We start from the raw sequence: 24,251 nt of genomic DNA on the forward strand, positions 1-24,251 counted from the left end.
GGAGTTCGAGACCAGCCTGACCAACATGGTGAAACCCTGTCTCTACTAAAAGTACAAAATTAGCCAGGCATGGTGGCGTGCGCCAGTAATCCCAGCTACTCAGGAAGCTGAGGCAGAAGAATCACTTGAACCCTGGAGGCAGAGGTTGCAGTGAGCTGAGATTGCACCATTGCACTCTAGCCTGGGCGACGAGAGCGAGACTCCATCTCAAAAAAAGAAAAAAAAAGCACTACAAATTCTGTATTATTGGTAAAATGTCCATTGTTACAACCCTCTGACCCAGAAAGTCTTCTAAGAATTATTCCATAAATGTACTGGCCCATGTGAGCAAAGATTCGTAAATGTGGATAAGTAAGTTCACTGGCATTTATATCAGCAAAAGGCCTACAGAGAAAATAATTAAACGTTCAGTAGAAAGCTAGTTTAAAAAATTACAGCCATCTACAAAATGGAATACTATGAAGTCATCTCAAAGACCGAGGAAATGATACGGAACAACTTCCAAAAGATATGGTTATGTGAACAAAGCATGGCAGAACAAAGCACCATTGTGTGTATAGTGTGTCATTTTAACTTTTAACAAAGGGGATAGTAACACAGACACACACACGGATGTGTGTGTGTGTGTGTGTGTGTGTATATATATATATATAATATACAAAAAAAAGTATATATATATATATACACACAAAAAATTCTTGTTTATCCAAAGAATATTTCTAATTGGATAAACAAATTGGAATTGGATACATAAGAAACTGGTAGTAGTTGTTGCTTCTGGAAGGGGAACTAGCAGTTTAAGGTAGAAGAAAGATTGAACTTTTCATTGTAAACTATTTTCTCACTGTCTGATTTTTACCATGTATAGTTTTTTCATTAAATAAAGAAAAAACCACAAAATTTTTACCTGAAAATACTTATATTTTCTACATTTTCAATTAGCCAAAAAACTTTATTTACCAAATATGTAATATTATCTGAGAAAAGATTGTTTTATGCAAATATTTTTCAAATTACCTTGAAAAGCCTGGGAAACACATCTGCTGGTTGTCCACGAATCACAAACAGACGGGAGTTTAATTTTCGTAGATTGGCATCAAGATCCTCAAGACACTGAAGCAAAAATCTAGAGAGAAGAAAGTATTATTTAAATTATTAAAAATATATATTTAGAAGACATAAATTATTACAAAGTCATATTATTCTAAAAGTTGAAATGCCAACCTATCATCTTATTACCTCCTATTGATATATAAAGTACTTTTTCCAAAAACCATACTAATATATATTTTTTAATTATAGCACAAATTACCTAGTATTTTAATAAAATACTGAATAAAATCACTAATTTTCATTAAATAAAAGTGACTATTAGCAAAAATTTAATTTGTGAACATAAAAACATATAAAGAAGTATCAAAGCAATTAAATTGGTTTCATTGTTTAAACTTTATGAATATTTTCTATATGAAAATGGCTTTTCATATAGAAATGAAAACTTGAAAAATCTAGAATATCTTCTGCTGGGGGGAAAAACTGGAAACATCCTATGTAATGAATAAGCAAGTGAATAATTTAAGAATGTCATGGTAAAAAGGAATCTGAGGGGACAAAAAAAAAGAATATGAGTACTTTTTTGTAATATTGTAATCATTTAAGAGACTGAAATCATAATGCCCATTTTCAAGTTTTTAATTTATTTAAAAAAGAAACTAATAAGTAGATGCCAAATTATGTGGTTATTAATTCCCTGAGTGTAGAAAATGCCAGATTAACTTCTAAAAAAAAAGAAAAGGTTTCATGGAGTTGGGGTGGAGATTATAGACTTTTTCAATGAAATAAATAGTAATAAGGCTTACACATGACAAATATCTAGGAAAATTCTGGGGCAGTACCATAAGACTGCTTACCGTGCATCTTCTGTTGCGAAGAAATAGAACATTCCCAAGAGCAAATTTAAAAGAGATATCACCCATGGAAGGCCCAATCTTATTATTTGACTCATGTTAAGTTTCATCTAGGTTCTGTTCTTTTCAGCTGGACGTATCTTATTTCCTGTTTTACTTCTTTTATGTTTTTGATCTTAAGGTTAAGAATTTGTCTGACTTTTCCACAGGCCACATGGTCTTTCAGAATAGCGATTATGTCTTACTTGTGAAGAGCAGTGATTATGAAGCAGGGAAATGCATATTCTAGAAGTACACTATCTAATATGGTAACCAAAAGGCACATGGAGCCATTTAAATTTGTTAGTTAAATTTAAAAATCAGTTCCTTAGTCACACTTGCCACATTTCAAGTCCTCAACAGCCACGTGTATAGCTGGTGGCTACCGTACTGAACAGTATAGCTACAAAACATTTCCATCATTGCAGAAAGCTCTACTGGACAGATTGTTCTAAAAAGTTGCTTGGTCTAGATCATTTTGTTCTCTTTACCCATTCCAATACCATCATTTCACCAAATAAGTCTTTGTTGATTTTTTACAACTGTAGTTATTAGTGACATAAGTACACTAGTCAGGTCTGACACTTCTACCTCTTTAGGAGCACCATCTGTACAGCTTGAAGAGTCACGGTGCTATATTTTTATGAGGATGTTACAGACGTCCCACCATTTCACCTTAGGAAGTCTCATGGGTTTCCAAGTAGGAAGCAAACCTTTCTATCCCCACATTTATATTTTATCACATCCCTTTTCTGCCTTGATTTGGAGTCACCTCCCTAACACCTGATCCCCACCCTAACCCACCACTACCAATGTAAAAATATTTCAGGGGAGAAGACTGTTGTTGTTAGATGGATAGTGATATAAAAGCATCGGAGTTTAACAAAATCATCTCCAACTATGAATAATTTATCATGTCTGGTGACAAATGTTTATTGGGAAGCATCTAATTTTATGTATTTGCTTGGCAAGAAGAGCTACTAGACAGAACAAAGATCGAAGAGTTTTTACACAGATCAAAAATTAAGAAGTTAAAAGAACTAGCAATTTTAAGTTTTCTTAAATTGAAACAGTACAAAACTTAAATGTCCTGGAGGGGTAATCTAAGGCAATAATAATCCCCTAATCTCTGTTGTACCATTAGTTTCAAAATCTTCCCTACCAGAAGTGAGGAAGAACTGAGAACAGCAAGAGTTCTCCATATTCAACTTTTTGGTCAAAACAATTCTATGTGGTGCAAGAGTTCAATGACAGTAAGATGGGAAAAGAAATAAACCAAAAGGACATGATTAATTCATAAAATGAAGAATTAAGTATGGATTAGTTAATAATCTTTCCCTTTCTTAATAGGCTGAATAAGCATTCTGAATGCTTTTAATAAACATTCTTTTTTTTTTGGAGACAGGATTGTGCTCTGTTGCTAAGGATGGAATGCAGTGGTGTAATCATGGCTCACTGCAGCCTTGACTTCTCCCACCTAAGCCTCTAGAGTGACTGGGACCACAGGCATATGCCACCATGCCCAGCTGATTTTTGTAGTTTTTGTAGAGGTGGGGTCTCCCCACGTTGCCCAGGCTGGTCTCGAACTCCTGGCCTCAAGTCATCCTCCCACCTCAGCCTCCCAAAGTGCTGGGATTATAGGCATGAACCATCACAGGCCTGGCCTTAATAAACATTATATGAACCAAACAAATGCACAGAATGATATGGACTAAAGTAATGTGTTACAATAGGAAAAGTTTTGAAACCTAAGAATTTATTTTGTTTTGGTATTTCATGAAACAAAGGACTAAAAGCTGTATTTAAGTATGGTGTTCTTCTTCCACAGATATAATTTACATCTCTCATTTCACATAAAAGTTGCACAGATTTAAAAAATAGAAGCACTTAAAAAATTGGCCAGGCATGGTGGCTCACGCCTGTAATCCTAGCACTTTGGGAGGCCAAGGCAGGCGGATCGCGAGGTCAGGAGATTGAGACCATCCTGGCTAATACAGTGAAACCCCATCTCTACTAAAAACACAAAAAATTAGCCGGGCATGGTGGCAGGCGCCTGTAGTCCCAGCTACTTGGGAGGCTGAGGCAGAGAATGGCGTGAATCTGGGAGGTGGAGCTTGCAGTGAGCTGAGATTGTGCCACTGCACTCCAGCCTGGGTGACAGAGCAAGACTCCGTCTCAAAAAAAAAAAAAAAAAAAAAAATACTAATAATAATATAGGTACTTTGTAATAAAATATTTTAAGTAGAAAAGATCCAAGAAGAAAAGCAAAAGAGAAGGCTAAAGTAGAACACACTATGATGCTGTTCTTTCTTATAAGGCTTTTAAAACGATTTGCATATATTACTTTGATAAAATAAAATTTACATTGCATATATCTACTTTTGTTTATATGTGCAGAAGAAAATAATTGGAAAAATACTTACCAAGCTATTAATCATATCTCCTCTTTAGGGAGTGGGGGTTTGAGATAGGGGTGAGAAACAGAGAAACACATTTTTTTTAACTTCATAAAAAAGTTTAAAATTGATAATTAGCATACATTTCTTCAAAGTAGAAGAAAAACGAGATACGCTACATATGTATCTGGTTTAATACATGGTGAACATCTTTTTGAGGCAATGGACATACTTCTACAGCTCAATTTTCATAATTTCATAGTACTTCATTGCACAGATGTCCTATAATTTAACAAGTCTATCAACAAATTACTATCCTTAAATCAATCCTGAAAAGTCCTATCTAGTCTCCTCATCTGTAAAATTGGGTCAGTAATCAGACCTGTCTCATAGCATTGTTCGTGAGAATTAAATAAATTAACATATGCGAAGCTCTTAGAATAGTGCCTGCCCATAGTAAGTACAATTATACGTTATCTATTACTTTTTAGTGTTCTCCTTCCTTTCCACTTCTGTTTTTGCTACAATAATTCTAGTTCATATTATCTCTTGCTTGTATTTACTGCAATGCCTTAAAATAGATCTGCCTACTAACAATCTCTCTCCATTCTAATTCATTTTATATGCAATTCCAAATCTTCATGAGGCACATTTTCCTATACAATGGTTTTCAATGACTCATTCCCTGAACAATACACAACAAATCATTTTGCTTGGCTACTAACCTAGGACACAACAAATCATTTTGCTTGGCTACTAACCTAGGGTTCTAGGTTGATTTTCTACCTCACACTCCTTTCTCTCACACCAAACCAAACTTCTCTTTCAGCACACATTCAATCTCCTGGAATGTGCTCCAGGCCCTTTCCTTGGCTTGGAATACCTTTCCCAATTCCCATCCCTTTAAGTCCATATCCCACTAACCTTAAATCTTCCAGCTTAAAGCCACTTCTACATCTTCTGAACTTCTGAGGTACATTATGTCCTTCAGAGGATGAAAAAATTTTACCTCATATTATACATATTATATATATATAAAATAAAACCTCCTCCTGATGGACTTCAAATTAAGTCAGTCTATCCCCATCTCTCTCTTTCTGAGACAGGGTCTTGTTCTGTCGCCCAGGCTGGAGTGCAGTGGCACGATCTCAGCTCACTGCAGCCTCCACCTCCCAGTTTCAGGCAATTCTTGTGCCTCAACCTCCCAAGTAGCAGGGATTACAGGAGTGTGCTACCACACCTGTCTAATTATTTTTGTATTTTTAGTAGAGACAGGGTTTCACTATGTTGGCCAGGCTGGTCTTGAACTCCTGACCTCAGGTGATCCACCTGCCTCAGCCTCCCCAAGTGCTGGGATTACAGGCATGAGCCATCAGGCCTGGCCCTAACTACAGTTTTCTTAATCTATATTTTGGTTTCTATATTTGGCAAACAAATCTCATTATGTGCCTTGTATAATTTATTGAAAAGATTAGAAACAGGATTAAATGACCTAGTAGGGATGTCTTGTATAACTGCTGGAAGGATTAGGAGCCTCATAAAATCACCTAGTAGAGTCTCTAGCACATGGTGGATATGTATCAAACAGAAGTTGTTATTTTCCCTTGAGAATAATTCCTGTTTTTTTCTTTTTAAAGAAAACACCCCATGCATTGCTATATGTAAATACTTGGGCATGACAAAAGAAAACATGAATTAGTTGGATGCCTACACATGTATACAGAATTACTTTGAATTCATAACTTCATCTGAATGTGACTTTGAACTACAATTTGAAGGAAACCTTTCCCAGTAGCAAGGTCAATGTGACTATGAATATTATAAAACACGGTACAACGCAATTAAGACTCAACTAATCTCTAAGCATATAATTTTTCCTTGATAATACCTCCAACAGCCCAGGTTCAAAGTATCAACTCAGTGATGGGTGTGATTTCTTTTTAATGCTGAATGAATAATGTTACTTCAAAACTATACAAAATCTAATGCTCAATCCTTTACCCTTAACTGGGAAAAGGATTAGATCTGTTAGAGTTCAGATTCAGTGTGTTCCAAAGAACACACTAAGTTCAACTTTAATGTAATAGAAATGCATGTGCTCTGGGACACTCAATATTGAATGAAATGATTTATTTTTAATATATTCCACTGAAAATACATATGATATCATCTTAACAAGAACATACTTTCAGACCTTCTCCAATTTGGCATATATATTATTTTCTTGAACTACACCCATTTGAAGGCTCAGTTAATACTGCTATTAACTACATACAACAGGTTGCTTTTTAAATAGGCCAAATTATAGTAAAACTCACTACATCTCTTCATATAATTGTGCTGCCTACATAGAAGCACAGTCCTCATATTATTTAATTACAATATTGAACGCACCACTTTAAAATAAATTGAAGAGGTATTAGGTGACAAAATATATTTCTTCACTTTAAACATTTTAAGGATTTTTTTCTTCCAGAGATCACTATCTATTGCTATTATTTTAAAAATTACATGCAGTAAGCTTCCTTATATCACTTCCAAAAGATGACTTCAACATGAATCAACAGAAATATTTTCCTAAAGTAGGTCATCGCTATAGCAACCAGTGGACGGTTTAGTATACTCGGTCACAATGACCTACTTTCCAGTCTGTGCTAGAACAGCTTTATATAACTAGAATTTCTAGTTCTGTCTATGAAATAGTCCAAAAAAGGCAATGGTAAGATACAACATAATCCTATTGCTGCTGAACACAAGGCATTAAGAACATGTATCATGCCAGAATAAAGCCATGTGGTTCTGTATGCTAGTTTGTAAAATATATCTTACACACTCAGCAATAAAAACTACACTTACAATACCTTTTTTGTTTGTTTTTTTTGTTTTTTTTTGTTTTTTTTTTTGACTTTTTAAAATTTCTTTTTATTTACTTTTTTATTGAAGTATAACTTATTACTGTGAAGGGTACAAATCTTAAGCATACAGTTCAATGTAGTTTTGTATATTGATCTATATCTACATGTAGATACAAGGTCTGTGTAACTGCCCCTCAGATTAAGAAATGGAACACTTCCCGTCCCCTAGAAAGTTTTCTCGTGCCTCTTTCCAATAAAGGCTTCACCCAAATTAACTTTTTAAAAAATTGCTTTTATTACTATGGATTAGTTTGGCCTATTCTTGAACTTAGGAACCATTGGAACCATTATTTTTTCCAGTATTAAGCCTGTGAGATTCATCCATGTTGTAGCATGTAACAAGAGTTCTTCATTCCTTATAGCATTTCATTGTGTGAATATATCACAAATTATGGATCTATTCGAGTGTTGATTGATGTTTGGGTTGTTTTCAATTTTTAGTTAACACAAAGCTGTAGTAAACATTTCTTTATATGTTTTTTGATGAACATAAACACTTAGTTCTTTTGGGTATACATCCATGAGTATAATTGCTGTGTTATAGTACAGATGTATATTTAGCTTTAATAGGTTTAACAGCTTTAGTTTTCCAAAGTTAGTGTACCAGTTGCCTACCTACCAGCAGCATGTGAGAGTTTACATTCTTGTCAACGTTTGATGTTGTCAGTCTTTAATTTTAACTATTCTGTTGGGTGTTAGTGGTATCTTGTGGTATTAATTTGCATTTTCCTGAGAACCAATTCAACCAGAGAGTTTTTAGTGTTTTTTTTCTCTTTTTTTCTTTTTCTTTTTCTTTTTTGGCATATTTCCAAGCTACTGCTCCTGAGATCTTGATTCATTGAGTCTCCTGTGGTGGGGCCCAGTCACCTAGATTTCTAAAATTCCCCACAAGTGATTCTTAGGCCTTCAAACCTCTGTATAAGAATTATGGCATTTGTCAGCATTGCCTAAAGGTTTAATTTAAAGTCTCCAAGAATATTTCACAATCTACTAAAGAGAGAGTCATGACAAATAAAAAGTTTTTCTACTTGAAACACATTAAACAGATCATGCTATGTTTAAGGGTCTTCAGTAGTTGAGTGAATAAATTGAAGAAACTGAAATGCCGGCTGCCTCACAGAAAATTGAAACTACTGCTACGTCTTATTTGTATCCACTTTGTTAGATTTGCCTGTTTGAAATGTTCTTCCATAAAAAACGGTGTATTTAGAAGTGAGAATATGGTATGTTAGTATTAATGATAATGCATGCTCTTTGTAGACCCTTATTTGCTAAGTTAGACAGTTCTATTCGAAATGCTTCTCTTTACAGAAAGAAAAATTCTTGACCACACCAGATAAATCATTAATCAATAGAAGCAGAGTAACCCTGACCTGTTTACATTTAATTGTGAACATAAAGGTAAACTTTTACACTACAAACCAAAAAAATTATTCTGTCAGTAGATATAGCCCATTGTCAGAGAAAATAAACCTATCTGGTCCCCTGAAAAGAACATGGGGATCACCACAGTTTTATTATGGTATGCTCAGATACAGTAATTTAGTGGTTACAAAATCAAAGAGCCTATCACGTCAAGTTTGAAACATTCTACCTTACCAATAAGAAAGAGTAGAATTGTTTCCTAGGGCTTCAACTCTTCTGCCATTTGGGGTTTCTTTAAGTAATTATTTTGAATGTTTAGAGGCATTGTCTTGGCACTCCAACTTTTGTGAGGGATACTAACACGAGGGTATTATGGTTTCAAATAGGATAAACTGTGCATTAAGCTAGGGGTCATGTGGGCCAGTTTATTATTTGTGGATTTCATCACATGATAATCTACTCTTCACTGGAAGCTTGTTCACTGAAAGGCTTTCCCTAGCAGTACTTAATAGCTTCCTAAGTAAATTTCAATTAGGAGTTTGCTCCAGCAGCTTATTAGCCTTTAATGGATGTTAATTATGCTCTTCATGCCTTCTGATTTAAGAAATGGGAAATAATTTTACACACATAAGCAAACCATAAACTAATGTTTGGTTCTTAGAAGCTTGATACCAGCATTATTTAGAAAGAGCAGTAAGTCAGAAAATCAAGGCAGAAAACAAAATGGTCTGTTCCATTATCGGTACCGTAGTATAGAATAGAGGCAAATCATTTGTCTTCATAAAGTAGAACAGAAGTTTATTTTTTCAGACCAGTTGCTTAGGTTTGGTCAGAAATGTAATGTTAGAGAATATTTACACACAGTGCAATGCTTGTATTAAAATATGCAGAGCTGAGTACACAGTCAAATTAACATGAGTAAAATAATCCCAAAGACTACAACTTTGAAGATAATGCATTGTCTGAGCCAAAGTAGTGGAGTGGTTCCCTCTTCCCTTTTAAAGTCCTTTGCATGTTAATGAAAAACTACACTTACAATATCTAAACAAGAACAACTCATTGCTGACCCCAAAGAACTGATTCAAAGAATATAAACTAAAATCACTAAAACTACAAGAATAACTTTATTATCCACATAAAACAAGAGTTAAATGTAGAAAAAAATTAAAGTTCTGTATACACCATCATAAAGAAAAAAATGGAGATTCTCGGTCATTAACCAAAGTCTGTTACATTTTATTAGAGATTTAAAAAATATAACAATTTGGCCGGGCGCGGTGGCTCACGCCTGTAATCCCAGCACTTTGGGAGGCCGAGGCGGGCGGATCATAAGGTCAGGAGATCGAGACCATCCTGACTAACACGGTGAAACCCCGTCTCTACTAAAAATACAAAAAAATTAGCTGGGCGAGGTGGCGGGCGCCTGTAGTCCCAGCTACTGGGGAGGCTGAGGCAGGGGAATGGCGTGAACCCCGGGGGGTGGAGCCTGCAGTGAGCCGAGATCGCACCACTGCACTCCAGCCTGGGCGACAGTGAGACTCTATCTCAAAAAAAAAAAAAGAAAAAAATATATATATAACAATTTGTGTGTGTGTAAATTTAATAAAATTTACATATGCTCTTTTTTCTGGTTTGTTACAAATTTTTAGTGCTTTCATCTAACTTAATTTTATTTAAATTGTCTGGATATTTGTGATACACACTTTCCCTGAAGATAAGAGTTTAATGTTCAGTAAAGATGAAATATATATTTTAAAAGCAAACTTTGCATTTGCAGACTCTAAAAGCCATAAACCAGTAGACCTATATCACTTTTTATAACTAATATTTTGCAATGCCCTCTTTTAAATCCTGAAATAAAAGACCTAGATAATATAACATATCCATACACACAATTTTAAAGCATTAATATCATGCTCTAATTGAAACATATAGGAGAAATTAAAGGAAAGTCATTTATATTTTAAACAGAAGTAACATGTACTTCTAGAGGTAAATATGTGGGCATGATATAAGGAGACAATGAATTAAAACTCAATGTCCGGCCGGGCGCGGTGGCTCACGCTTGTAATCCCAGCACTTTGGGAGGCCGAGGCGGGCGGATCCCGAGGTCAGGAGAGCGAGACCACCGTGAAATCTGTCTCTACTAAACATACAAAAAATTAGCTGGGCGTGGTGGCAGGCGCCTGTAGCCCCAGCTACTTGGAGAGGCTGAGGCAGGAGAACGGCGTGAACCTGGGAGGCGGAGCTTGCAGTGAGCCGAGATTGCGCCACTGCACTCCAGCCTGGGCAACAGAGCGAGACTCCGTCTCAAAAAAAAAAAAAAAAAACAAAAAAACCTCAATGTCCACACCTACATACAGAATCATTTAAAATTTAACAGCTACAAAACAGACTAATACAGTTGTGTTACTGGTGACTCAAACACCATACACCATGAGTGATATTGTCTTTGGTGATGTGATTTTCTGAAATATTGACCAAGACAGTAAAGTTCAGAAAAAAAGCAAAGTACAATCTTTCCTTTATTTATATAGGTGATAAATACATTCCAGGAAAACTCAGTGTAATTAAAATTGTGTAAGAAATACCTACTGTTTATACATAAAGATTTACGCTCTAGGTTCAGACAATTATGAATAAGTTTTTCACTTACATTAAACATCTGGAAGAACATTTGAAATTTATGTGGAACTCAAAAAAATATTTTATTTACTTATTTATTTTAGAGACAGGGTCTCGTTATGTTGCCCAGGCTGGCCTCAAATTCCTGGACTCAAGTGATCCTCCCATCTCAGTTCCTGAATAGTCAGGACTATGTGCATGCACACTATGGCACCTAGAGACAACTATTTATTTTGAGGGATTACTCTGAGTACTGAAAGAAATCGTCCATTCTTGGCCTCTCCTTACTAATTCCACTAGCACCTTCCAATCATTGTGACAACCGGCCGGACACAGTGGCTCATGCCTGTAATCCCAGCACTTTTGGGAGGCCAAGGTGGGCGGATCGCTTGAGCACAGGAGTTTGAGGCCAGCCTGAGCAACATAGGGAGATCTCATTCTACAAAAAATACAAAAAAACTAGCCGGGCGTGGTGGCGCATGCCTGTAGTCCTAGCTACTTGGGGTGGGCTGAGGCAGGAGGATCAATTGAGCCTGGGAGGTTGAGGCTGCACTGAGCTGGCTGTAGTCATGCCACTGCACACTGTACTCCAGCCTGGGCGACAGAGTGTGATCTTGCCTCAAAAAAAAAAAAAAAAAAAAAATCAATCATTATGACAACCGAAAATTCCTCTACAAAATTTCTAAAATGCCTCTGAAGGAGTGATACTGTTAATTACTTCTATAATTTCAATCACTGATTTATGAGTCATACAAAGATAAATGAGGTTCTAATACTCACAGAGCTTAAAACCTAAAAAAGTAACCTGAATATGTATATTATGTACATAAACACTGCAGAACTGGCTATGGTAGAATAAAACATATAAAATACAAATAGATATCACTAATATGCTCTGAAAAATCAGGTGGGAGAAATCATTTCTGGATTTTTCTTTCCTTGTTTTGATATGGGGAACGGCTTAGGCAAAAATTTCAAAGATGTGGTGGTGATGGTAGGTAGTGACCCTGAAGTATCAATACAATAGCTGGAGATAAGGAAGGAGAATTATTGGCCACTGGACTGCAGCCTGCAACTAGGCCTTGTTCACCACTTCCCACTGTCCAATTCCTGACGTATAGCAGGAGTTCAATAAATATCTATCTAATGACTAAATAAATTAATGAAAGCAGAAGAAAGGGATTTTAAAGGCTTGATTCAACAGTCAATGAAGAAGGAACATGAATGGGAAGGAATATTCTCTGAATGTCTATTGTGCTGGATACTTTACATATATTATATTCCCAACAATTTTACAAGGTATCTCATTTTAAAAATGATGGAATCTGAAACTCACCAAGGACATTTCCAAACCCAGGTAAACAATGAAGCCCAAAATTTAATCTGGATGTCTCTGACTCCAAATCACAGTGCTCTTTGTATTATATAATGTGACTTTCCTACAGAATATGTAATAATCTAAGATGTTTTAGGAAAATTAATTTGACAGCTTTAAGAACATAACAATGACTAGTATACAGCTTTTGTCCTCAAGCTGAGGAATAGGCATGTGTATCAAGTAAGAAGAATTTAGGATATACTATGGTAACAAATCAGTCAAAACAGGTCACATGGCCAAGTTAGTCTTTGAAAAGGCAGGAAAGCATAATCTTCTTGCAGGAAGGGACATTGAATAACAGTGTACAGTAATGATATCTACCACAATATCCAAGCACTGATATTATGTGCCATGTGGTAAATTTTATTATGAAAAGTGTATTATGGCAGCCCAGAAGAAACCTAACTGTGTGGGGGTGGGGAAGGGGGCAGGGGAAGGCACAAGGAAGAAAAGATTTGAGTAGAGTTTAGAATTAATAGGTGTTGCTTAAGGTGATAAAGCAGAAATGGGCAACCAAAGCAGAAAAAACAGTATGTATGCTTAAATCACAGAAACTCAAAAGAGCTGGGGGTTGGGGGTACCTGGGGAAGGACTACAAGTATTATGCTTTCTATACTAAGTTGTATATTCTCCCCAACACAAGCTTTAACATTTCAAAACATATTCAAATCAATGTCAAAACAAACGTGTTATCAACTTCTGTTGTTGACAGTACACCGGATTAAGATACCCTAACAGAAATAACTAACAAACTGAGAAACAACAACGACAAAAGAAAAGTTCTTAAAATAATTCACTGGGTTGTCCAAAATGCAAGAAGGCATAATAGATCACAGGGAGCTAAAGTAAGCTTTAGCCCTGGGGATTTCTGCAGAGCCCTGAGAACTCTGAGCTTCATCTGGGTTGAAGAGGACAGGAGACAAAGCCCAAGACCCACCCAAAGTAAGGAAGCTAATAATAGATTCAATATAAAGCCTGGGCTTCCAAAAGCTTTAGTAAATAAGACATAAATATATATATATATTTTTTTTTTCGCTTATTATACCCAGACTGCTTTGAAAGATACAAATCTTAAGTCACAGATGAAGACTACAAAGAAACTTATCTGTCTCTAGCCAGTTCGGGATGAAAGAAAATAAAATCTCTCCCTGAATGGAAAGGAAAAAATAGTAACTTTACAGTAGTGAATACTGGCAAGTACTACCTTAACCACACAATCAGAGTCAACGTCACCAGTGACAGGTCAATCATGTTGATATTATGTTCACTCTGACTTGATGTGATGAGAAAACCATTTCACCTCTGTGGTATTTTCCCCCAAACCCCCATAACCCTAGTTTAATTATCAAAAAAAATCAGAGAAACTCAAATTGAAGGCCGTTCTACAAAACATTTGACCAGTAGGCAAAACCACAGAGGTCATTAAAAATAGAGAAAGCCTCAGAAACTGTTACAGAGGAGACAAAGGAGACATATGACTAGATACAGTGTGGTATTCTAGATGGGATTGTGGAAAAGAAAAACTTAGTGGAAATCTGAATAAAGTCTGGAGTTTAGTTAGTACTATGGTTTCTTTTTCTTTTCTTTTCTTTTTTTTTTTCTTGAGATGGAGTTTCGCTCTTGTTGCCCAGGCTAGAGTGCAGTGGCACAATCTTGGCTCACTGCAACCTCTGCCTCCCAGGTTCAAGCAATTCTCCCGCCTCAGCTTCCCAAGTAGTTGGGACTACAGGCATGTGCCACCATGCCCGGCTAATTTTGTATTTTTAGTAGAGATGGGGTCTCGCCATGTTGGCCAGGCTGGTCTGGAACTCCTGACCTCAGGTGATCCACCTGCCTCGGCCTCCCAAAGTGCTGGGATTACAGGCGTGAGCCACCACGCCCATCCAGTACTATGGTTTCTTAGTTTTAATAAAAGCACCATGGAAATGGAATGTTAATATTACAGGAAACAGAATACAGAGCATACAGGAACTCTGTGTATTATCTGCATATTTTCTACAAATCTAAAATTATTCAAAAAATTTTATTTAAAAAATCCTCTGAGAATGAATCACCTCAACGCAAATTCATGGAAAGTATGTGGTCCCAAACACCTGAAGCACGACAATGCGTTTAAAGTGGTCACAGGCTTGGTGTACCCTGAGATAACTGTTACAGACACACACACACACACACACACACACGTCACAAATCCTCTCTGTATTCTCAACTTTAAAACTCAGACTTCAGGCCAGGCACGGTGGCTCACGCCTATAATCTCAGAGCCCACGAGTTCTAGACCAGCCTGGGCAACATGGAGAAACCCTGACTAAATTAGTTGGGCATGATGGCATGCACCTGTAATCTCAACTACTCGGGAAGCAAAGGTGGGAGGATCACTCAAGCCCAAGAGGTCAAGGCTACAGTGGGCTGTGATCACTTCCCTGCACTCTAGCCTGCATGACAGAGCAAGATCAATTTTAAATTGGTATCATTCATATGTTTTGAAATTAGAAAATACTTGAAGACTTGAAATTAAGAAAAACAGCAGAATAAATCCTTAAAAAGTAAAAAGAAGAAAATGATAAAGAACAGAAATTAGTGAAAACAGAACACAAATTCGTAAGAGAAACAGCAAAGCCAAATGTATTATATGAAGAGACAATAATATAAATGTCCGACAAGAATAATTAAGAAAAAAAATGGGAGAGGGAAGAGTAAGAAATGTTAAGAATTTTTTTAAAAAGTGGGGACATAATCTCAGATACTGCAGGGATTAAACAGAAAATAAATAATTTTATGCAAACAAATTTGAAAACTTAGATGAAATAAATTCCTTGCTAAAACTGACTCAAGAAACTTAAAACTTACCAAAAGGGACTCAAGAGTAAAGAAAGAACAGGAATAGTTCTAAGTCACTAAATAAATTGAATCCATAGTTTAAAATCTTACAAGAAAAACACAAGAGTCAGTTAGCTTTACAGATGAATTCTACAAAATATTCAAGGAATAGATAATTCTATTTTTACAAAGGATTCTAATCTCATAAAAAGGATAGACAGACAAGGAATATTCAACTTATTTTATGAGGTTAGATTTACCTTGACACCAAAACTAGACAAAGACAGTATAAAAGAAAATTATAAACTAATTTCACCCATGAGCATATTATAACAGCAAACCAAATCCTGCAATATACAAAACATATTATATATCATAATCAAGTTGGGCTTATCCTCAGAAAGTTAAATCATTTCATATTTACAAATTGGTTACTGTAATTCACCTCATTCATAGAATAAAGAAGAAAAACTATATAACCAGTTGATGAGATGTATAAAGAGTAGCAACAAAATCTCAATTCCCTTTAGCTTCAATAAACTAGAACTAGCAGGTAACATCCCTAATCTGAAAAAGGGTACCCGTAAAAATACTTAGGGAAAACATTATATGTAATAGTGAAATGTTGAAAGCACTTCCTTTAAGATCGGAAAGAAGACAAAGATGCCTGCTACCACTGCTTCTCTATTCAATCTAGTAGGCCTAACTGATGTAGTGCAGGTTGAGCATCCCAAATCTGAAATGCTTCAAAATCCAACACATTTTGAGTGCTGACACTGTCAGAGGCATTTGAACCAGAGTGACTCCATCTTAAATAGGGCCTTGGTAAAATAAGGCTGAGACCTGCTGAGCAGTACTTCCAGGAAATTAGGCATTCTTAGTCACAGGTGAGACAGGAGGTCGGCAGGACTGGTATCGCAAGATACAGGTCACAAAGACCCTGCTGATAAAACAGAATGCAGTAAAGAAGCTAGCCAAAACCCATCAAATCCCACCAAACCAAGATGGAGATGAAAGTGACCTCTGGTCATCCTCACTACACATTATACACTAATTATAATGCATTAGCATGCACTCCCACCAATGCCATGACAGTTTACAAATGCCAAGACAACATCCAGAAGTTACCCTGTATGGTCTAAAAAGAGAAATCTTCACTTCTGACAACTCCCCACCACTTTTCCAGAAAACTCATGAATAAGCCACCCCTTGTTTAGCATATAATCAAGAAATAACCATAAGTATACTCAGTCAAGAAACTCATGCTGCTGCTCTGTCTATGGAGTGGCCGTTTTTTGTTTCTCTACTTGTCTAATAAATTCGCTTTCATTTTACTCTGTGGACTTGCTCCAAATTCTTTCTTAAGTGAGTTCCAAGAACCCTCTCTTAAGGTCTGAATCAGGAGCCCATGTCTGGTAACATGACATTCAAAGGAAATGCTCCAGTGAGTTAGGTTGCTCAACTAGTAATGTCAATATTCAGAAATAAGGGGAAAAATCTGAAATCCAAAACACTTCTGGTCCCAGGCTTTATGGACAAAGGATACTCAACCTGTAACGGAAGAGGAAGAAATAAAAGGTATAAAGATGGGAAAGGAAGAAGCAAAACCATGATTATTTATAGATGATAGGCAAATAAGTACTATCATACAGAAAAAAATAAATACATAAATAAGCGTTTCAAAGGATTAAAATCACTTAATTTCTGGCATCAATTAGACTAATATAATCCTTGTAACTTATGCCTCTCTGATCTCAAAAATCACACAGAGCTATTTATAGTCTAGAAATTGTATTAGTTCTTGTCTAACTTTAGAAATCACTGCATTGTGACTCTACCAGGTTAGGCCAAATAAGGTATAAGATATACTTCTAGGATTTCAAGGATCTACACACAACTAAAATAACATCTGCCTAACATGTGTTCAAAAACATGCTGTCCCAGATCTATGAATAATGCTTTTCTGTAGTCTAACAGTCCTATTTCAAATTTCTGTCCTTCAAAAAGATATTAATAATGCTGAAAAATTATTCCACTTTTTTTGATCTATGACCTAGCACATGTAACTATTCAGGTCTGTTTGAAGTTTGGCCAATGGTCAAGATCTTTCTCACAGTGACATTACTGCAAAAATTTAGTCACTTATGCAATCTATCCAGTAATGTATCTATTAACAATTTATTGAGAGCCTATTAAGTGTCAGACATTGTTGTGGTCCCTGGTAATAAAGCAGAGAACAAAATTAAGTGCCTGCTATCATGAGGTTTGGATGTTAGATGACAATTATGATGATAATGATGATTACAGCTGCAAACATTTAGAAAGTGTGTATAAGACACTGCTCTAAGCACTTTAAATGTTTATACTCAATAACCCTTTGATATAGGTACTTCCTCCATTTCAAATGAGGAAATTGAAACATATAAAGGTTAAGTAATTTTCCCAAGGACACTTGAATAATAAAGTGGCAAAGCCATGATTTCAAACCCAGTCAGCTTGGCTCCAAATTCCAAGCTGCTTGAACCATACAGTATTTCACTGCTGATAATTTTTATGGAGAAAACTAAAATAGAGTAGAAGGATATTGGGGGGTATAATTTTATGCAAAGCAGTCATAGAAGGATTTATTCATATCCTTCCATTTATTAAACACCTCCCTTTGAAGATTGCCTCAGACCATCTCCTCCCACAGTCTTCCAATCTCATTTAATTCCATCCTTCAAGTTAATCAGGGCAAAGACTCACCTGGTTGGTCAGAATAGAACAGGGTTATGCTGCAGTAACAACCAACCTCCCAAATCAGTGGCTTGACAAAACAAAAGTTTTCATCTTGCTCATGCTGAGTTCACTGCAGCTCCGGCTAGTTATCTTCCAATGGTGACTTTACCATCCCAGCTATTATGACCTTGTGGTTCTATAATTTCAACACAAGGCCTCCTCCACAGCAGGGGAAGAACTGGGAAACCTACAGGGGCTTTACATTGCCTTCGCCAAGTACTTCCTCACACAATTGACTGGCCAGAAAGAGTCACACGGCTTCGCCAGACTGCAAAGAGAGCTGAGAATTGAAATACTGCATAGCCCAGGTAAGAAAGGTGAATTGGATATTGGTGAACACTACCACATCATCCTTGACCTCTCTTTCTTTCATAGTCCACATCTAAAACTATGGCAAATCTTAACAGCTCGATGTTCAAAATACATTCAGAATCTGATTACTTCTGACTGCCTTTACCTCTACAGCTCAGGTTCAATTCTTCATCATTTCTGACCTAGATGATTCCACTGGCCTTCTATCTGATCTCACTGCTTCCATACTTGTCCTTACTGCCATCCAGTTCAGTCTTCACCCAGATGCCAAGTGGTCATGTCATCTCTATGAACAAAGTCTCCAACTGCAATGACTTCCCAGCCCATTCAAAGTTGGGGTTTTTTTTTTTTTTTTTTTTTTTTTTTAAGTCCTTAAAATGGCTTTCTAGGTCCTACAGAATGAACCCAGGCAACCAATACCACTATGACTCCATCTTTCTTACTACTCTCCCTCTCACTCGCTCTGTTCCAGCCACACATCCTCCTTGGGATCCTGTGAGCATGACAGAAATGCTCCTACTTCAGTACCTTTGCACAGGATGTTCTTTCCATCCAGAATATATTTCCCTCATACAACCAGAGGGTTCAATCCTCTCTTTCTTTAGGTCATTGCTCAAAGGTCATCTCTGAAGTGAGGCTCTCTCTGATCACCTTATCTAAAATAGACCTTTCCCCACTTCTGGCCCCTAGCATTCCTGAGCCCCCTTCCTTGCTATCTCTTTAACAAACTATATAATTTATTTATGTGTTAATGACCTGTATCCCACCCCCACTCAGATGTAAATTCCATGAAAGTAAGGTTTTTGCCTCTTTTATTCACTACATTCAATAAATATATATAGTTTCAATGAATGAAGAAGACATGTGAGCAGAAAGACACCTAAGGGGGTAAATGAACTACACAGATAACTGAGAAAACAGAACGTCACAGAGGGAATAAAGGCCCAGACACGTGGGACCTCATGCCTGTTTGAGGAACAAAAAGTAGGCCAATATGCTTGGATATCAAATAGTAAGGGGAAAGAATAAGAAGAAAATGGTAATCCCAGCACTCTGGGGGCCAAGGCAGGTGGATCACATGAGGTCAGGAGTTCGAGATCAGCCTGGCCAACATGGTGAAACCCCGTCTTTACTGAAAATACAAAAATTAGCCAGGCGTGGTGGTGCACGCCTATAATCCCAGTTAGTTGGGAGGCAGAGGCAGGAGAATCACTTGAACCCAGGAGGCGGAGGTTGCAGTGAGCCGAGATCACACCATTGCACTCCAGTGTGGGCAGCAAGAGTGAAACTCCATCTCAAAAAAAAAAAAAAAAAAAGGAAAATGATGTTCAGGTTCTACTGGGAGACAATCACATGTGTCCGTGTAAATCATGGTAGAGACTTAAGTTTTTACTCTGAGTGAGCTAGGAACTCATTGAAAGGTTTTGAGCAGAGGTTGGAACATAATATAAATTTGTTTTTTAGAAATTATTTTATTTTTTATTTTAGAGAAAGAGTCTCACTCTGTTGCCCAGGCTGAAGTGCAGTGGCATGATCATCACTTACTGCAGCCTCAAATTCCTAGGCTTAAGCAATCCTCCCACCTCAGCCTCCCAAGTAGCTGGGACTACAGGCACATACCAGCACACCTGGCTAACTTTTTAATTTTTTGTAGCTATGGGGTCTCACTATGTTGCCAAGGCTGGATTCAAACTCCCAATCTCAAGCAATCCTTCTGCTTTGGCCTCCCAAAGCATTAGGATTACAGGTGTGATCCACCACAGCTGGCCCTGAATTTGCCTTTAAAAGGATCACTTGGGCTGCTGAGTAGCAAATAAGTACCAGGCAAAGAAAGGGCAAGCACAGGAAAATCACTTAGAGGTTACTACTTCTTTACAAGAGAGATGATGATGACATGGATAAAAGTGGTAATGGTGAAAATGATAAGAGAGTGGGAATCTGAATAGAAATTCAAGAGCTAATACAGCAAAGGAAATGAGATGACTAAGTCTGGAGTTCATGGTAGAGGGCTGAATTTGAGATATAAAACTGGAAATCATCAGCACATATGTAGTAGTCTTAAGACTAGATGAAGGAAAAGAAGGACTGACAGAAAGAAGCAGCTTCACTTTGAATAAACAGAAGGAATGACAGAGAAGGCTGAAGAGAGAGCAGAAAAGAGGAAAGATGGAATGAAGTCTATAGAGGCAGTGGCAAAGGATAGACGTATGCATTCTTAGAAGGAAAGATGGATGGAATTGACTTATAAAAGAAATGGAGGAAGGAAAAACAGCTAAATGGGACAGAGAAGCAAAGATAGAAGACAGAGAGAAGCAAGGGCATGTGGGACAGCAAAACAAAGACTAAAGGAATATAAAAGCAAGAATGGATAAAGACAGATGGAAAATGGTAAGAGGGTCAAAAAGAAGGAAATAAGAACGATGTCAGTGAAATGATAGATAGGAAGTCCTGGACTCTCATCCACAGACACACTGATTCAACAGCAATACACAGATCAATTCCCTTTGTGAGAAACAAACGAACTAGTTGAGAAGCTCCTGCACATTGGGAGAATGTGAAACTAGCCACACTGAAACTAGCAGGAGACACCCTCTCATCATAATCTCCACTCTTGGCACAGAGCCATATGATTGAGACAAAACTCTCAGCTCCTAGGTTTTCCCTGAGGAATATACATCCAATGTTGCATCCCTCCCAGCTGCTGCCCAAGGGACTAGCATCTGTATCACTAATCTCAGAGTGCTGGGCGTGGTGGTGCATGCCTGTAATCCCAGCTACTCGGGAAGGCTGAGGCAGGAGAATCACTTGAACCTGGAAGGTGGAGGTTGCAGTGAGCCGGCATTGTGCCATTGTACTCCAGCCTGGGCAACAACAGCAAAACTCTATCTCAAAAAAATAAATAAATAAAAATAAAATAAGGCCTTCATCTTACACTATACACAAGAATCAGCTCAACATGGATTAAGACTTAAATGTAAGGCCTGAAACTGTAAAACTCCTACAAGAAAACAGAGGAAAAAGCTTTGTGACATTGGGTCTTGGTAATGCTTTCATCAATGACTCCAAAGGAACTGGCAACAAAAGCAAAAATAGATGACATCAAACTAAAACCTTCTGCACAGCAAAGGAAACTATCAACAGAGAGAAAAGCTCGCCTATGGAATGGAAGAAAATATTTGCAAACCATTTATCTGATAAGGAGTAAATTTCCAAAATATGTAAGGAACTCCTGCAACTCAATAACAGAAAACAACTCGTTAAAAAATGGGCTATGCATTTGAACAGGCATTGTTCTAAAGGAAACAAACAAATGGCCAACAGGTATATGAAATGATGTTCACATCACAAATCATTAGATAAATGCAAATCAAAACCATAATGAGATATCACCTTATACCTATTAGCTATTATCAAAAAAACAAAAGGCAATGTGTTGGCAAAGATATGGAGAAACTGGAACCCTAATATAATGTTGGTGGTGCTGCAAAATGGTGTGATCCCTATAGAAAAAAGCATAGAGGTTCCTAAAAAAATTTTGAATAGAACTACCATATGATTTGGCCACTCAACTCCAGGTTTTTATCCAAAAGAACTAAACTAAGGATTCCAAAGCAATATTAGCACTCCCAAGTTCACTGCAGCACTATTCAAAATAGCCGCAAGATGGAATGAATCCAAAAGAATGGATTAAGAAAATATTATACATACATACATATACACAAACGTATACGCATACATACACACAAATATAAAATACACACACAATGGAGTATTATTTGGCTATTAAAAAGAAGTAATCCTTCAATATGTGACAACATGGATGAACCTTGAGGACATTGTGCTAAGTAAAATAAGCCAGTGAAAAAAGAACAAATACTGCATGATTCCATTTATATGAGGTATATAAAATGGTCAAACTCATAGAAGCAGAGAACACATAGAATAGTGGCTATCTGGTGCTAACAGGAAAGGGGAAACAGGAAGTTGCTAATCGACAGGTATACAGTGTCAGTTATGAGAAATGAATACTTTTTTTTTTTCGTTTGTTTTTTTTTGAGACAGAGTCTCACTCTGTCACCCAGGCTGGAGTGCAGTGGCACAATCTCGGCTCACTGCAACCTCTGCCTCCCAGTTCAACTGATTCTTCTGCCCCAGCCTCCCAAGTAGCTGGGACTACAGGTATGCACCACCACACCTGGCTAATTTTTGTATTTTTAGTAGAGATGGAGTTTCACCATATTGGCCAGGCTGGTCTCAAACTCCTGACCTCATGATCCACCCAAAGTGCTGAGATTACAGGCGTGAGCCACTGTGCCCAGCCAAAAGATGAAAACTTCCTAAAAATCTGTTGTACAACTTTGTGACTATAGTTAATAATGTATTTTACACTTAAAAATCTTTCAATGGGGTAGATCTCAATTATTCCTACCACAATGAAATATATTTTTAAAAAAAGAGGAGGGAAGAGTAGATAGGCACAATCAAACCAAAATTTTAGAATCCTAAATCTGACATGATACTCTATAACAAAAAAGGTCAATTACTAAGTGAGTTATGAATCTTCTATAAATCTCAAATATATTGCATATACACTTGATTTCATCTTTGAAAGTGAGACATATCTCTTGACTTTATGGATGCTATATAAACCTTTAAAAAAAAAGAGAGATGGGATCTTGCTATGTTGCCCAGGCTGGTCTTGAACTCCCAGCCTCAAGTGATCTTCCTGCCTCAACCTCCCAAGTGCTGGGATTACAGGCATGAGCCACTGCATCCGCCCTATGGATGCTATACAACTATATGACAGAACCTATTCTACACTTACAGAGAGAAATATAAGAGGTGAAGCTAAGAATTTATTAGATAACATGTAGAACCGCCTATTCTGAGGTACATTCTTTCATTTATACAGCCAACATTTGGGCATTTACTCAGGATACAAAAAAAAAAAATTCTACTCCTTAGAATCTCCACCATTTAATGAGATTAAAATACGCAAATTTATTGTTATATTAATTAATGCATTGTATCATTGATGTCCCCAATGTTAAAGGACATAAAAAAGGAAAGCAATTATACTAGGGAAGATCTCTAAAGTTTTATAATAGAAAGATGGTAACTAATCTGGGTCTTTTTATATCTATCATGGCACTTTGTTGGTCTTTACTTGAAGTATTTTTTAATTTCTGAGGTTGGTCTTTACTTGAAGTATTTTTTAACTTCTGAGGTTGACTTACACTAGCATAAGGCTATGTAATTTATGCCTTCCTAATCTCTAAAACACATAACAGTATTTGAAATCTAGGACTTTTCCTATTCCATGTGTATTTTTAGAAGCTGCTGCAACATAACACTACAGGCCAAAAATCATGTATAAAATCTACTTCTAGGCTTTACAGGATTAATATGGAACTAAATGAAGTATGTTCAACATGTTTACAAAAGCAAATGGAGGAGCTATATATGCTGGTTTTCTGATATTCCTATTTTTACGCTAGATGAATTCAAGTTTTTCAGATGCTTTCATAGTGGTAGGACTATGGGGTGGGGGTGGGGAAGAGTGCCAGGAAAAGAAAAATAAGGCGGTAAAAGTTGAATACAGCATTTTGGTTTTTAAATATCGTTCCCCAATAAGAATAATCAGGACTCAACAGAGCAGTTGCTGATTCCAGGGCTGGGGAAAGGAAAACAGAAGATGAACTGGAGCATTTCATAG

General features: G+C 36.8%; 1 protein-coding gene across 5 annotated transcripts in view; it reads right to left on the reverse strand.

The window, feature by feature from the left end:
* Positions 1-24,251, reverse strand: part of CRY1 (cryptochrome circadian regulator 1) — a 109,982-nt gene that overhangs the window by 30,092 nt on the left and 55,639 nt on the right. For all 5 annotated transcript variants that reach the window (XM_063615211.1, XM_055236782.2, XM_055236781.2 and 2 more), the window contains exon 2: positions 1,018-1,126. In XM_063615211.1, the coding sequence (XP_063471281.1) occupies positions 1,018-1,126 (109 nt within the window). The remainder of the gene's footprint in view (positions 1-1,017; positions 1,127-24,251) is intronic.

The sequence above is a fragment of the Symphalangus syndactylus genome, chromosome 13 (genome assembly GCF_028878055.3).
Source record: "Symphalangus syndactylus isolate Jambi chromosome 13, NHGRI_mSymSyn1-v2.1_pri, whole genome shotgun sequence".
NCBI lineage: Eukaryota > Metazoa > Chordata > Mammalia > Primates > Hylobatidae > Symphalangus > Symphalangus syndactylus.